This window comes from Phaethon aethereus (assembly GCF_964289735.1).
Source record: "Phaethon aethereus genome assembly, chromosome: 16".
In the NCBI taxonomy this organism is placed as follows: domain Eukaryota; kingdom Metazoa; phylum Chordata; class Aves; order Phaethontiformes; family Phaethontidae; genus Phaethon; species Phaethon aethereus.
In genome coordinates this window covers 6859815-6875005 of record NC_138592.1, presented here as the reverse complement: position 1 = coordinate 6875005, position 15191 = coordinate 6859815, and the positions used below count along the sequence as shown (strand labels likewise).

The window sequence follows — 15191 nt, the reverse complement described above, 5'->3', positions numbered from 1 at the left end:
CCAGTGATGCACCCTTAAGGCAAGCAAGTTAAAAAATGACAGCTCTACCGATTTACTGCTCTGTGGCACAAGATGGCACCAGACACTACCTTACTTTCAGGCTATCGACAAAGTGGACCATTAAAGCAGTTTAAAAATGAAAAGCCATATACATGGGTTTAAATGAGATGAGTAAGAATATGGTGGAATCTCCACTGCTTGTGCCCAGGGTGTCCACCGGCTCGGGGCAACGGCTGGGGCACAGCACGGGCAAGCGGCAAACACTTAAAGGTTTGAAATAGCAAAATATTGGCTGTGGAATCAAAGAGAGAGCTTTAGCTCTCTTATTTATTTTTGGAGCCATCCCGGCTCTTGAAAGCCTCTGAGGGCAAGAGTCAGATCTCTCTTCTGAAAGCTGTGAGACACGGCTGCACCACCCCTTTACTGAGGCGCAGAGCAGTCAGGGTCCTCCGTACTCCAGGGTGGCCTTTTCACGCTGGAAGGACCTCTGTGACAAAAGGATGCCTCTTCTCCTGCAGCCTCCTTCTGAAACGTCAGTCCTTGTATCGATCAAAACAGATTTTGTTTTTGACAAAATGTACTGTGTACCGGGACAGTCACCTCCCCTGTTTTCAGTCTTGGTCAGCATAAGGTAAGAATATTCAGGGTAAGGTAATGTAAGATTCAGGGTGAGAACAGAGCAAAAGGCTTCCCCACACAACCGCGGTGTTTCGGGTAAGGGATATCGTCGGCTGCAGCTACGCATGCCGCGGTCCAGCTGCGCTGTACACAGCCAACCCCACGGCAGGCTTTAGACAGGAGTGTGGCAAACGTAACGACCAGGCGTTCGCTAAAATCCTCACCCTTCCTGACACACGCAAGGCTGTAATTTTAAGCTCAAGCAAGGCAGTGAATCACCAAAACTTTAGCAAGCACAGCTGCAAGCCCAGCTCTTCTAGAGGGGGATATTACACGTCACTAAACGCAGCGAACACAAGCCAGAATCCTAGAGGCTGACTTTAAAAATTATTGGCAAAATTGGTGTTCGAATGAGGAACTTCACTGAAATAGAGCTTGCCTTTGGGCAGCCTCTTTTGGCACAGTCTCCGAACGAGCACCCCAGGGAAGCAGGTCTGCAGGCAGTCCCGGGCGGCAGCAGCAGCGGAGAACTGAAATGGGCTAAACCGAGACCCGGCCCTGCCAGCTTTCCCCCCAGGAAGTATTCGTTATTATCCTCTATTTTCCAACGTATGGAGCACTCAGCTGCACTCTCTTCTGTATTTTTAGCCATAGCTGTTAGTTAGAAGCCTCGGCCACCAACATTTGCCAGTGGCAGGTTATTGCTAAGAGCTTTTTGAAATTCCGACCTCGCTGTTACGGAGTTATTCATCATCAAGCTATTTGCTGGGCAATGGAAACAGCACAGGGAAGTCTGCAGAGCTTGGCCATAGTCAATCATCACTTCTCACTTAATATGGAAAACGAAGGAATAGATTTCAAGAAAAATACCTGCCCAGCTACAGAGGAGAAAACACGAAGCTCAGGCTCACAGACAGAATGAGCTTTTCATGGAGTGAGGGGGAGAGAACTACATCTGGAAAAAGTATCTTGTGGTTAAGATGCAGGAATGAAGTACCCTGGCTTTGAATCTCATATAGCCTCTGCAAAATGGTAAAAGCGGTATTTTATTCCCCTTTCTGCTCTGAAATTTAATTAGCCAGGGCAGGAGCTATAACCCACTAGGCAGGGGTGCGTATTTATAGCAGTGACAGATCTCTGGACACCTTGTTAGCACATGGTCTCTCCAGACAGTCCACACAAACCTTTCAAGCTGGCATTGCTTGGAGGAGGAAAGGCATAAAGAAAATCCTTAGTAACATTATGCCTAGATATTGTTAATATATTACATTTAGACACATTTTAATGTATGTATATATATATAAAAATTAATTAATAACAACCAGTCCAGAAGACAAAGGGAATAATAGAGCACAGATTCAAAGTGACTCAAGTCAGGGGGAGCAGGAGGGGTTTGAAGGTTCACTCTGCCCCTCTGCAAAAGTTTGTTGGGCAGTGACACAATACCTTCAGCTAACTATGAATGAGGGAGCTCCTGAGGTCAGGCTTCATTGGTTCAGGGTTCTGAGGTGCTGGCCTAGAAGAGCAAGGTTACAATCTTTTGAGAAATTTCTAAGCAGTCAACAAAAGTGCCCTTGGTGAATTCAGCTGAAATGTAATTATTTCTCTCATCAGAGGTTGTGCAAGATGACCAATAGATGTAACCTTTTCATGACAACATCTTTTCTCATCAATACAATATTCAGTAACAAAAACTTAAACATCAGCTTGTTTTCTTGTGTTAAATGGGAAAACGTGCTATTGAAAACACTTGACCATACGTTATTACTAAATACAAAGAAAGATGTGTAAATAACCTTGTGCACTTGAACTTAAAAAAAAAAAAAAGAAGGAACAAGAAATGGTATGGGACTAACTTCTTGTCACTTCTGTTTTCCATGATAAATGGATAAAAGGTTTCATGAACCATATTTGCTTTCCAAAGCAAGAAGATTCTGTTTCTAACAGAAAATATTCCATATTCACACTCCGTAGTTCGACACTACTCAAAAAAACTGGCTTATATGGCAACTTTCAGAATCTAGAAAAGAGAAACACTCTAACCCTGAAGAGCATTTAAGTCCCGATAACTGGTGAAGGGCAACATAGAATCACAGAATCAGAGTAGTTTGGGTTGGAAGGGGCCTTTAAAGGCCACCTCGTCCAACCCCCCTGCAATGAGCAGGGACACCTTCAACTAGATCAGGTCGCTCAGAGCCCCGTCCAACCTGACCTGGGATGTTTCCAGAGATGGGGCATCTACCACCTCTCTGGGCTACCCGGGCCAGGGTTTCACCACCCTCATTGTGAAAAATTTGTTCCTTATATCTAGTCTAAATCTACCTTTTTTTAGTTTAATACCCTTACCCCGTGTCCTACCACAACAGGCCCTGCTAAAAAGTCTCTCCCCATCTTTCTTACCAGCCCCTTTAAGTACTCAAAGGCTGCAGGAAGGTCTCCCCGGAGCCTTCTCTGCTCCAGGCTGAGCCCCCCCGGCTCTCCCAGCCTGTCCTCCCAGCAGAGCTGTTCCAGCCCTCGGAGCGTTGCTGGGGCCTCCTCTGGCCCCGATCCAGCAGCTCCATGTCTGTGCCGAGGGTCCCAGAGCCGGACGCAGCCCTGCAGGGGGTCTCCCCGGAGCGGGGCAGAGGGGAGCAGTGTGGCTGTGCACGGGCGGTCAGTTTAAGAGCTGGACACAGGTCTTTGCTATTACTAGTTACCCCTAAACCGTAAGAAGTAAGTGAAGATTGCCTCACTCTGTTCTAGAAGTGACTTGCAAAAAGCAATGCAGAATTTGCAACTCAGCATTGGAGTTGAATTATTTTTCTTTTTAACAACCGTAGGACAGTATCTTCCAAACACAAAAAGAGTACAACAGGAAGGCCTTGGGCCAAATTAACGAGGTAAAAGTCTAACCTAACTGGTAATTAAAATTAAAGGATAGACTCTGATAGCTCTTATCACTGTCTTTAAGCAAAAAATCACTCTTATGGGAGCACTCTTCTGCAGCCAGAAAGAGGAAACCATCCATCCCATGGCCTTTCCCAGTGATTTCAGGAAAGTCCCAAACACTGAAATGTGAACTGAGCACCAAGTAAACACTTGTGGGACTTTTTTCCCCACTTTCTTTTTCCTTTTTTTTTTTTGGTTTTTTTTTTTTTGCAAGATGGCTTAGTCAGACAAGGAGGTTTCTTTTGCAGCCTTCACATGGGGCCACACGCAAACAGGCAGACATGCAAGTAGACATTATTTTAAACAGCCTGAAACTGGTACTTCTGCAGGTCTAGGAGTGGCTGCTGACAGGCACAGGACACAGTCCATCTCTAGCATGTAAGGAGTGGCAGCATCAGGGAAATAAACTTCCATTTTCTCGTTGTGGGGGGGTTTCTGTCCTTCTTTATGAGTATTTTGTCTGCAGGGAAGCAACACTGGACTCAAACTACGGCAACAAATTGAGACACTCAGAGCATTAGCAGGACAATCTGTCCCAATATCCATCCACCCACAGCATCTGACAGCTCAGTAAAGTCATCTTTAAAGCTTGCCAGCCTCCAAAGTCTTACATCTATCTATAGTGCCAGGAATTAGGTCAATCAACAGCATTAGGTTATTAGGCTTTAAAAGGCCAAATGCACCCACTGCTCAGCGCCAGCACCACAGGGCAATGAGATTTATGAAGGCAAGGGCTTCCAGAGAGATGAGGAAGATATTCCAGGGATTCTTGGCACTGATGAAGCTGAACAGCAGAACGCAGCTGGCTCAATCACATCTGCTTGTCTTTCACTCTGTAAATGAGAGGACAAAACCAATACTGAGTATTATTAGTGTAAAGCACTTAAAATCCCTTGAACACGACAAAGCACCTGCAGGTGCTGGTAAGTGTTTTGCAATCAGATTTGCTTTGTCTCCTTTTACCCTTGGATGAGAAGGAAAATTGTATATAATGTCCAAAAGTTGAGTCTGTTTAAATTAACCCGTTAACTGGCTGAAATTATAGAAACCCTCATCTGAAAGCTAGCTCATTGCAGTCACCATTACATGTTCCTTTTCCTCACTAATCACAAAGGCTGGCAGGCTGCCTCTTCATTTGCAGTGCTGGTGCTTTTTGCTCCAGCCAGGGATGAAAGAAAATTCAGTGGCTCACATCCTAAATGATGCAAGCTGCTAGTGCTCTGCTTCACCAGAGATTCAGCGGGTTGTATCAGCTGAGGATCTACTCTTTCAGTTTGAAAATCTTTTCCAGTAATCTGGTGCAGACATATGCAACTTCCAGCTGATGTCAGATTCATTCTTGCCTCAGATGATAGTGAGCTTCAGACTATAAAATAACATTATTAGCTATGGACACAACTGTGAAGTGTAAGAACTACAGCTTCTTGGAAGAACACAAGTGAAATCTTTCCAATATTCTATCTGATATCTAATATTTCAAGTGATACTGCAGTCTGTGAATCTGATGGTATTAAAATGCTCTTAGAAAGCTGTTACCCCAAGACATTCAAGAAAAACACTGCATTTTAGAAGACGCGCTTAATCATCTGAGCGTTGGCAGCAGTGTCATTGTATGTCCTCTTTGACAGATCTTGTGAGGCTCCTACTTCCAGTTTTGTTGGAGTTTGATAATCTCCATGTGAAAAACAGCCCAAACTGCATTTCCACTATTTATTATAACTAGTGATATCTTCATTATTTCAGTGAAAAATACTAAACAGTTTTTTCGTCAACTAAGTCAATACTCAAGAGGTTCATGATCTACAAGTCATTTGGTGAATAAGATCTGAAGTTTAATTTATTGCATTTGTCAAGTATTCTATTATCAAAAACGAAAACTCTACTAAGGCAGCTCTTCAGCATCGAATAACTCTGTATAGAGAGCTAAGTAACCATCATGCAGTGCCCAGATGATGAATTCAAGCACATGTTTACAGGTATTTCCAAATCAAAGACTGTAAAGTAATGGGCACTCCAGAAATGTGCACAGAATTCAAACAACAGTGTACTTTGCTTTTGCTTTGCTAAGATGACATATTTTATCTGTGAAGTCATTTTCTATAAAGAATAATGGAGGGGAGGTCTTCAAGAATATTTCACTCACTGTTTTGGCTACTTGGAACCACAGGAGAGTAGTAATTACCTGCTGTATGGGAGCAATCATCTGTTTATTATCCTCTAACTTCCTTTAAAATTTCCAATTTTGTCTGGCACAAACTATTATTGAAAAAAGTGAAAATAAAGCAAAATTAAATGTATTTATCAGCCTGGATCTCACAACAAGTGTTAAACAAGATTTTTCATTCAGCAGTCTCACAAGGGAAGTCTCTCTAGAAAAATCTATTATCCACACTTAGCAGCAATGTTACTTTCTCTTTACTTTTCCCTGAAGATTAAGTAGTGTAACTAGTGAAGAAATAACTGAGTAATAATAACATTTTAAAAAAAAAAAGAAAACTTACACTTATGATATTAACTTCTTTGTAAAACATGACTGAGGTTTTTACCAAAGAAATTGGTTCATTTCTGCTGGTAGTTAAAACAGCTAAATCTTTGACGTCATCACAGCCAGTATTTCATTAATTGTGCTGACATCCTCTTATTTACAGCTTTTTTTCTTGGAAAGGGAGTTATTTCAGGGTAAAATGATGTGATAAAGAACATGAATGAAAGCCTCCTCAGTAAGAGACATCCTGGTAGATCTGTGAATCTGACGGTATTAAAATGCTCTTTCCACATTTTACCCATTTCATCTTTGTGGGCTTTGGGTGGGTTGCCCTGACATTTTCGAAGGGCTATTCGTGATCCTTCTCAGGATCCATCTGCTTGAAATGAAGCATACATAACATTCATTACCAATATTACAGATTCATGGACTAGGTAATAATTTTTAAGTTTGGAAGCCTCGGATAGCGAAGGACAGTCCTGGCATTGGCAGATAAGCAAAGATGATGGCAAGTGTGTATTAGAGAACACTGCCAAAGAAATGGTCTGCTAGTTCAGAGCTCTATGCTGCCCTGAAAGAACAGGGCAAAACCCTAACAAATTGAGGCTTATGCTGATGATATGTGAAAATATGAGCCTGAAGATAAGAAATAAGATATAAGAAAATATGAGCCTGTCTCATCTTTTCAGGCAAAGGAGTGGAAATTCTGTCTTGCACATCCTGGGCAACAGCTCTAATCAGAAGCCCAGAATACAAAACAGCAAAGATGCATTTTCCTCTGAACCCATTCTAAAAGGAAGTGGCCACTGCTAAATATTGTCAAATCTAGCCATAGGTATAGAGTGTAGTGAGGAGTACCTGTAGGTGTCTGTCCAACTGGTTTACAGATCCCAGTCAGGCTTAGACACAAGGAGCTCTATTAGCCAAACCAGAGGCATGCACAGGCTGAAACGCAGAAATATTTAGTATCTGGAAATCTTCAGGGCCAAAATGCTGGTACTGATTGGGTTCCAATACCTTCATGGTTAAGGAGATATTTTCATAGTGAAATTCAATGGTTATTTTTGCAATCTGGCCTTCAAGCTAATAAAACTTTTCATTTTCATGGGTTTTTAAATTCTTGTTTATAGAAGCACAGAAGGGTGTTTCCCTCAGTAAAAACTGTATTAGTTAGGTCATGCTTGTTTAAAGAATTGGTTTTAACTGTAGCAGTCTACCCAAGTGCTGGTATTTGTATACAGAACCAATACAAGGTTTGAACTCTTGGTACATGTCAAAAGATCTCTGTTGCTCAGCTAAGCGAGGCCCTGAAGTCCATCTCCACAATCCACCCCCAGTAAATCTCTCTGGAGGCTGAAGAGCGCTGCTGTATTCAGAATCAGAGTATAGGCGGCTAAGTTCTCATAGTAAAACACAAAGTAAAACAAGCATAAAAATCACCCCTTGCCTTTAAGAACTTTGGGTGCGTGATGACTCATCATAAGAAATATATTAACAAAAAAATCTGAGAGAAGTGTAATTCTGGAAGCTAAACCCACAGAGATTTCTTACCACCTATTTGATCATTACAAATACGATACTCTAACCAAAGTCATGCCAAATTGGTGAAACACAGATTTCTGTCCACTTACAAGGAACAATACAGTGCAGGAAACTGGGGCTGGAAGCTGAAAGAATAAAATATGAGAAGGAGGTAATATAGTTACCAATCATAGCTGATACAGCAAGGGACTGAACTTAATCTGCAAGAGATGTTTTCCCTTCCCATGCACTTATTCTCCTCCGACCTATGGCCCCAGCTGCTGCCTGACCCAAACATGGCATCAGGGGCTACAGAGAGTAGGTGACAGTTGCATAGCAACTACAGGGACAGAAACCGAGGACTTCTCTCATTCAGCACAGCACCAGATTAAAGAACAATGCCGATAATTTCAACAGTGAGTTTGGTTTTTTGAATCCAGATAATAACAAGAACACAGCAGAAAGACCACACTGCTCCGTGGGCGTCAAATAAACATACTCTCCCAACACTTGGAGAGAAGGCTGTGGAATGTAACGTTAATCATGGGCTGCAGAGCCCAAGACAAGAAGTGAGAAGGGTGTTTTACTCACCCTTGTGGTTTAGCCTGGCAGGCAGCTAAACACCACACAGCTGTTGGCTCACTTGCCCCCGCCCCAGTGGGATGGGGGAGAGAATTAGGGAAAAAAAGTAAAATTAATGGGTTGAGATAAAGACACTTTGAGAGGACAGAAAAGGAAGGGAAAATAAATAAATAAATAAATAAATAAATAAATAAATAAATAAATAATAAAAATAAAAATAAAAATAAAAATAAAAATAAAAATAAAAATAAAAATAAAAATAATTAATGATAATAATAATATATACAAAACAAGCAATGCACAATGTAATTGCTCCCCACCCAGCAACTGATGCCCAGCCAGTTCCCAGCAGTGGCCCTCCCCAGGCAACTCCCCCAGTTTATATACTGAACACAACATCATGCGGTATGGAATATCCCTCTGGCCAGCCTGGGTCAGCTGTCCTGGCTGTGTCCCCTTCCCGTGCAGCCCAGCTTTCTCGCCGGCAGGGCGGCATGAGAAGCTGGACAGTCCTTGACTGTTTAGCAAGAACTAAAAACATCAGTATGTTATTAACATTATTTTCATCCCAAATCCAAAACACAGCACTATACCAGCTATGAGGAAGAAAATTAACTCTATTCCAGCTGAAACCAGGACACTCACTGATTTAAGATGATGCTTTCTGTACATTAACAGAGTTGCAATGAAACATTCAGATGTGCCATGAGCTTAGTGGCTCACCATGACCCAGCAAAGCCCAAGGATCCAAAATCTTGACTGGTCCCACGCAACCTGCAGGACTTCCATCATGGATCACCTCTGAACAACGGCTCTGAGTACATCCCAGGCAGCAGTTTAGTTTTCCCTTGAGGCCTTGGGTATAAGAGGTGGGAACAGCTATGCGCAAGGCAAAATCTGGCAAGTACACAAAGAGACGCATATCTCCAACTTTCCAATCTTCTCTTCACCGGATTTTGGTGGAGGGAGGCTCTAAACCAGGCATTTCATTTTATGTGCCCTGGGTTGCAACAATTGCTATGTCTTTCCTCCGCTACCCAAGCCAAGTGGACTTCACTGTCTAGGAGGTCGAGGATGTGAATGTCTACCGTCATTTCAGTCTATTTTAATAAGTTGCCACTCCTCAGATGTAATGTAGCCATAGCCAGGACACCAATCCACTGCAACACTGCAGTGGATGTTAGAGCAACCTGTCTATTTTGCCCTGCAAAGGGCATGATCACTAACTGTATGTCTGGAAATGAAGCAGGAACTGGCAGCTGAGGGGCAGAAACTTATTACACGATATTGCAAAATTTCAGGTTTTCCAGTGCTGAGCAGAGAAATTCCCTTACACCTTTTGAAAATAAATCCTAACGTGTTGCTGTCTTTTGTGCAAACACAGCTTCTTCCCATTTTTGCAAAGACCTTTGAGTCAGTTTAAGCTTGCAATCAGATACATGAGGCTCTAGCCCACTATTTTTAGCACTTAATGGCAAAGCTAATAGTGCCATTAATCCACTTTGGCATATAACATTCAATTTCCACTTCAAGTTGCATCTCAGTGCAAATGGTAGCTTGATTCCTGCTGTCAGATACATTCAAAAATCACAATGAAACCTATTTAATGACTTCTTATTCTCAGATTCAGCTGAAAGGTGAAGAAAGCTGTACTGGTCTTTTGAAACAGTATGGCAACAAGGGATGGAACATTCCGCAGTCAATATTTACAGGACTAATGCAGTATGTTGCTGAGACTACCCATATGGGTAAAACAGGACTGGAATGTAAGTGGCAAAGCACTCCTCTGAACAGGTTTACACGTGGGTGCCTAAAACATAAGTGCCCTGCCACCAGCAGGTAATCCAGAGCCAAGCCCAGAAGAATGTTGTTCCTCCAGGGTGAGCTCTCCTCCATGAATGGGAGCTCTGCCTTTGACCCTGTCCTCACCCTGGGAAGACACAACCTCCACCTGCCACTTCACAAGACAGTACCCAAGGACAGAGCTGGCAGGGAGGGACATCCATCCAGCATTGCAAATCCTCAGCTGGAAAGATGTTTACAAGTCATTATGCCTTGAAATCACTATCTTGAGTGCAGTCCATCAGCTCAAGAAAGCTGGCAAGAAGCAACTGGGCTTCACTGCACAAAATAAAGATACCTGCTCTAGGCGTAAATCCATAACTGCTACACTCGAACAGAGAGAATATAATTTCCCTGCCATAGGATTTAGAGGCATGGAAGAGATGGTTTCTTGTTTTAAGCTATCTGATTTAAATTCATCGTTGTGAATTTAGGGAGAGACTTTGAGAGACCAATCTTTAAAATGTTAACAGGACAACTTGGTGGACAAGTCCCCAGCTATTTTTTTCAGATTAAAATTGTTGCACTGGATATTGTCCTTTTAAAGGTATCATCTGGAGTTTGAATTTAAGATTTGCTGCCTCTTGGTATGGAATTATGAGTGCATGATAATAATTCTGTGGGCTCAAAATGAAACTGGAAAATATTTGTGACTTTTTGAGCTAACAAACTTGTAATAGAAGCCCCAAACATTAGTGTGTGTGACATTGTATGGCTTTGATTCTAAAGCACTTCTGCAAAAACACAAGTCATGAAGTACACAGACATCAGTGAGCGCTTTCAAAAAAATCAAACTTAGAAAGTTCACTACAGAGATATAGTGTGAGTGAATAATGTGCAAGGAAAATCTACCTTATGCTTGCCTGTTAATATATGATAACTGAAAATTTCCCTGGTCCTGCACAGGCCTAAAATCAGTACAATTCCAGTTAAGATCACTTATGGTGGGCTCCTGTGAGAAAAAGCAGCTGCCGGCAGGGAGATTAGTTTTGAAAGAGTAAAGAAAGGAAAAGGCACATGGAAATTTGTTTCTTTTCTCCAGCAGAGATGTCTAGCTGGGCAGCTCTTCTAGTACAGGCACCCAAGGGTGTATGGGCCCGCTGAAATACTGGAGACAGACCCAAGAACCCGGTAAGACACTGGGTCAGACCAACTCATCCCGCAGCTGCATGTTCACACAGAGGGTTACTAGAAGAACCTTCACTAAAATAGGTCTGGTATCAGAGCAGTCCCACATACCCAGCATTTACTCTTGGGAATAAAGGACTTTTCAGAGATTTAAGGGACAATGAAAAAGTTCAAGAGCAGTTAGGTCAGAAGGCATCAGGCTGTTGGAGACGCTGCCAAGGAAACCAGACCGACAATAAGTTCCCATTCTCATGAACTGGGCAATAGTATTAAAAAAAAAAAAAAAAAAAAGGAAAAAAACATTTAACTGAGGCAATTGAACCTGAAGAACTCTGTCCTTGGAACCAGCGCTGCCGGAGATGGTTTGGAAGTTGAATTCAGCTACAAATTAACTTCCATGTAACTGGTTTAATGACCAGCTGAGCCTCTGGCCCTGCGGGGATGACCCTTCTCTGCCAGAACACCACCACCCACTTCTGCAGACAGCGAGAAGGGGCCAGCGGGGGGATCAACTTGCACGTGCTTAGTGAAGCCTTTGGGCTGCCTGAGGTCCTTCAGCAGAGCTGGAGAGTCACGGCAGAGCGAGTGCAGCGTGGAGACTGACACCGGCACTTTGCTTCACTCGTGGGCAAGGAATTTAGGAACCAAAATAAACGAACAAAACTCAAACCATTTGCGGGCAAGGAATGAAATCCCTGGGAGCTTGTGTCTGATTAAACCAATGTCATTTAGCTAATGACAGCCTTTGGAGCACCTCAGCCACTATATCATGGGCACATTATTTGCACTCGCATCCCATCTGTGCTACAGCTACCCTCAGGTTGTTCTCTCTTTAACCCCAAGGTCCAAAGCCCAAGGGAGCTCAGGACATCCAGACTCAGCTCAGGGCTCAGCCAGCTCACTGAAACCAGGCGAGAGGAGCTCTGGCTCCAGGCAGGAGAGGAGCAGAGGCCAGGAGAGCGTATGGGCATCCTGCCTGCCCCCACTCTCTCCCATGGGAGCCGAGAACAGCAGAAAGTTTTGCTGGATGAAAACCCCGGTTTTCAGCCGAATTTTAAGGCAAATCCATCCTATTCGCTCTCTGCAGAGGGCGCCCGGCAGTTTCAGATCTGCCGGAGCAGCCCGCGGTGGGGATGCTGTACCTGGTGCTCGCAGCTGCCAGTCAGGAAGGTGCTCGCTCTCTAATGGCCAATGCTTTGCACGGAGGAGTAAGTAGGAGTTGTTTTGTCTTCCATGCATGTATAAATCCCTTAGTTCTCTTTTCCTTTCTTGCCACTGAAATAGCAAGAGATATTTCGCTGAGCTGCCACATACAGCAACAAACCCACACCGGCCCCGGAGACGATAGCGGAGGAGAAAACTCCCTGCTTGTAAGCATCAGGAGAGCTAGAACCAGCGACATGCTGTTGCCGGTTTTACCCTTCAGAGAAAACTGTTTGATGCCTGCAAGATGTGAAGCTCACTTTCTGATAAAGGAGAAGAGCAGCCTGTGACTGACATAAATCTCACTGCAAATGAAATTTTTTTTGTGTCTGTTTCTACTTGTAAAAGTGACTAAAGAAAAGTCCTGCTTGATTCCATCCCATGTGCACAGCAACAACTTGGAAGGACTTTTTCTTTTTTTTTCTCCTCTTCTTTTTTCTTTTTTTTTTTTCTTAACCTGTGCTCTGTCAGGTCCGTAATCATTTGTGAATTCAACTCCTTTGCTGACAATGAATACCACACACTTTGCGCTTTCATTTCAGCCTGCGCTGCTTAATGTCACTGAAGATTTCAATGACTCAATTCTGAACAACAGAAGCGGCGATCGATTTTGTGAGCAGGTCTTCATAAAAGCCGAGGTCTTCTTGACTTTAGGGATCATCAGCCTCCTGGAAAACATCCTTGTCATTCTTGCAGTGCTGAAGAATGGAAACCTACATTCCCCCATGTATTTCTTCCTTTGTAGCTTGGCTGTGGCAGATATGTTAGTGAGCATGTCAAATGCATTGGAGACCATCATGATTGCAATCCTGAGCAACGGCTATTTGATCATTGATGACCACTTCATTCAGCATATGGACAATGTTTTTGACTCAATGATTTGTATTTCTTTGGTAGCCTCAATTTGCAACCTCTTGGTTATAGCCATTGACAGGTACATAACTATTTTCTATGCTCTCCGTTACCACAGCATCATGACTGTGAAGAAAGCTTTAACTCTGATTGTGGTCATTTGGATTGCTTGTATCATCTGTGGCATCATATTCATTGCCTACTCAGAAAGCAAAACTGTCATTGTCTGTCTCATCACCATGTTCTTTACCATGCTTTTTCTCATGGCCTCCCTTTATGTTCACATGTTTTTGTTTGCACGCCTGCATGTTAAGCGGATCGCAGCCCTCCCCGTGGATGGAGTGCCCTACCAGCGTACCTGCATGAAGGGAGCTGTCACCATCACTATACTACTTGGTGTCTTCATTGTTTGCTGGGCACCTTTCTTCCTTCACCTCATTCTCATAATTTCTTGCCCAATGAATCCATACTGCATCTGCTACACTTCACACTTCAATACTTATCTGGTCTTGATAATGTGCAACTCAGTAATTGATCCACTCATTTATGCTTTCCGGAGCCTGGAGATGAGAAAGACTTTCAAAGAAATAGTGTGTTGTTGTTACGGCATGAGTGTGGGACAGTGTATGCTGTAAACATCTGGCTTTGTGTTGAGATTAGAGAGAGGATGCACACAATAGGTGTATGGAAATATATCTGTATCTAGATACATAGCAGCTCCACTTTAAAAGCAGTGCTTGAAGGAAGGGCACAGGGAAGAAAAAATAACCTTCTACTTGATGCCTTGGTTCATATACTTTTCAAAATGAAAAACAGATTCAACTAAATTATTTTAAATTATTTAAATAGTTGTAACAGCAGGAAATCCAGAGTGGCTTACAAAATAGCTTGAGAAACTTACTGGAAAAATTAATCCTGAAAGGGAATGCTACCTTATAGAGACTGAAATAATATTCTGTACCATTCATCTGTACCTGTTGCTTTAGCTCTGTGCCACTGTCAACAAGTCAGTGTTTTCTAAGAGATTCCATTAGTAACCTCTATGGAAAGCATTCACTTGCGAGACAAATCAAAAAACCAACAGGCAACAGCATTGCTCTGCACTTACTCCCATGCCTCCACATTTTATTAAAGGAATAGATTGACATTTATGCTGCTTGCTATAAAGCAACCTGAGTAAAATCTTTGAGGGGTGAAAGTAAACATTCCTCTTGCACTGAAATATTCTTTCAGTAGAAATCAGTTAAGTGAAAAGGAACAGCTACTGTATCTGCGATAGTGCGACTTAGCTGCCTGGTAGAAGTGACTCGTATGAACAAGGCATTTACATTACTTACTGTGATACAGTTGTATTATGTCCTCAAATTTAAAAGACTTTTTTTTTTTTTAAACTGGAATGCACTGACCAATGTAGTATTTGCTATGTTAAAATAAGTCACAGAAATCTCCTTTTGATAAATTGTCACCAGTGAGACCCATCCCTAGAAAATTTTGAAAACGACACAGATCTGAACATAAGTAATAGTTAAAATGCAAAACAGTTTGAATTTAGCTTTGTGTAAATGCTGCATGGGGTCTTCAGAGATATCCAACTGGCTAAGTTAGGTACCTGGAAGAAATAAGATGTGTATGGCAGATATGACTTCTATGCATTGAGGAATATATGCCGTGTGTAAGTCTCTTTTTACTTAGAGAGTTTTACCGTGGGTTCGGTGGATGGACACTCCTGCACTGGAAATAGGAAAGCAACATGCTGTTTGCAATCATTTTCAAATTCTGTGTGCGAGTTGGTGGCATATAAAGCATGCAACTTCAGCTACAATAATTTAATCTTTGTCTCTGCTCTCTGTAGGAATAAACCATGTAAGTGGCCTTCAAACAGCGTATTGTAACCGAGCAAAGGCTGACACAATTGTATAACACAATGTACAGGCAGTATCACAGACAGTGCCAGACTAAGAAAACTCTAAAGCCACTCTAAAGTCTACGTAGCACCTTTCTGGTATCTCACTTTCAGGAGCGGCAGTAAACT

The 15191-nt window shown here is 42.5% G+C and overlaps 1 protein-coding gene across 1 annotated transcript; it reads left to right on the top strand.

The window, feature by feature from the left end:
• Positions 1–12239: 12239 nt before the first annotated feature.
• On the top strand, positions 12240–13794 carry MC3R (melanocortin 3 receptor; the record flags this gene model as incomplete). Its single annotated transcript, XM_082007004.1, has 1 exon — positions 12240–13794. The coding sequence occupies exon 1, from the start codon at positions 12817–12819 to the stop codon at positions 13792–13794; it is 978 nt and encodes a 325-aa protein (XP_081863130.1). The 5' UTR covers positions 12240–12816.
• Positions 13795–15191: the final 1397 nt, after the last annotated feature.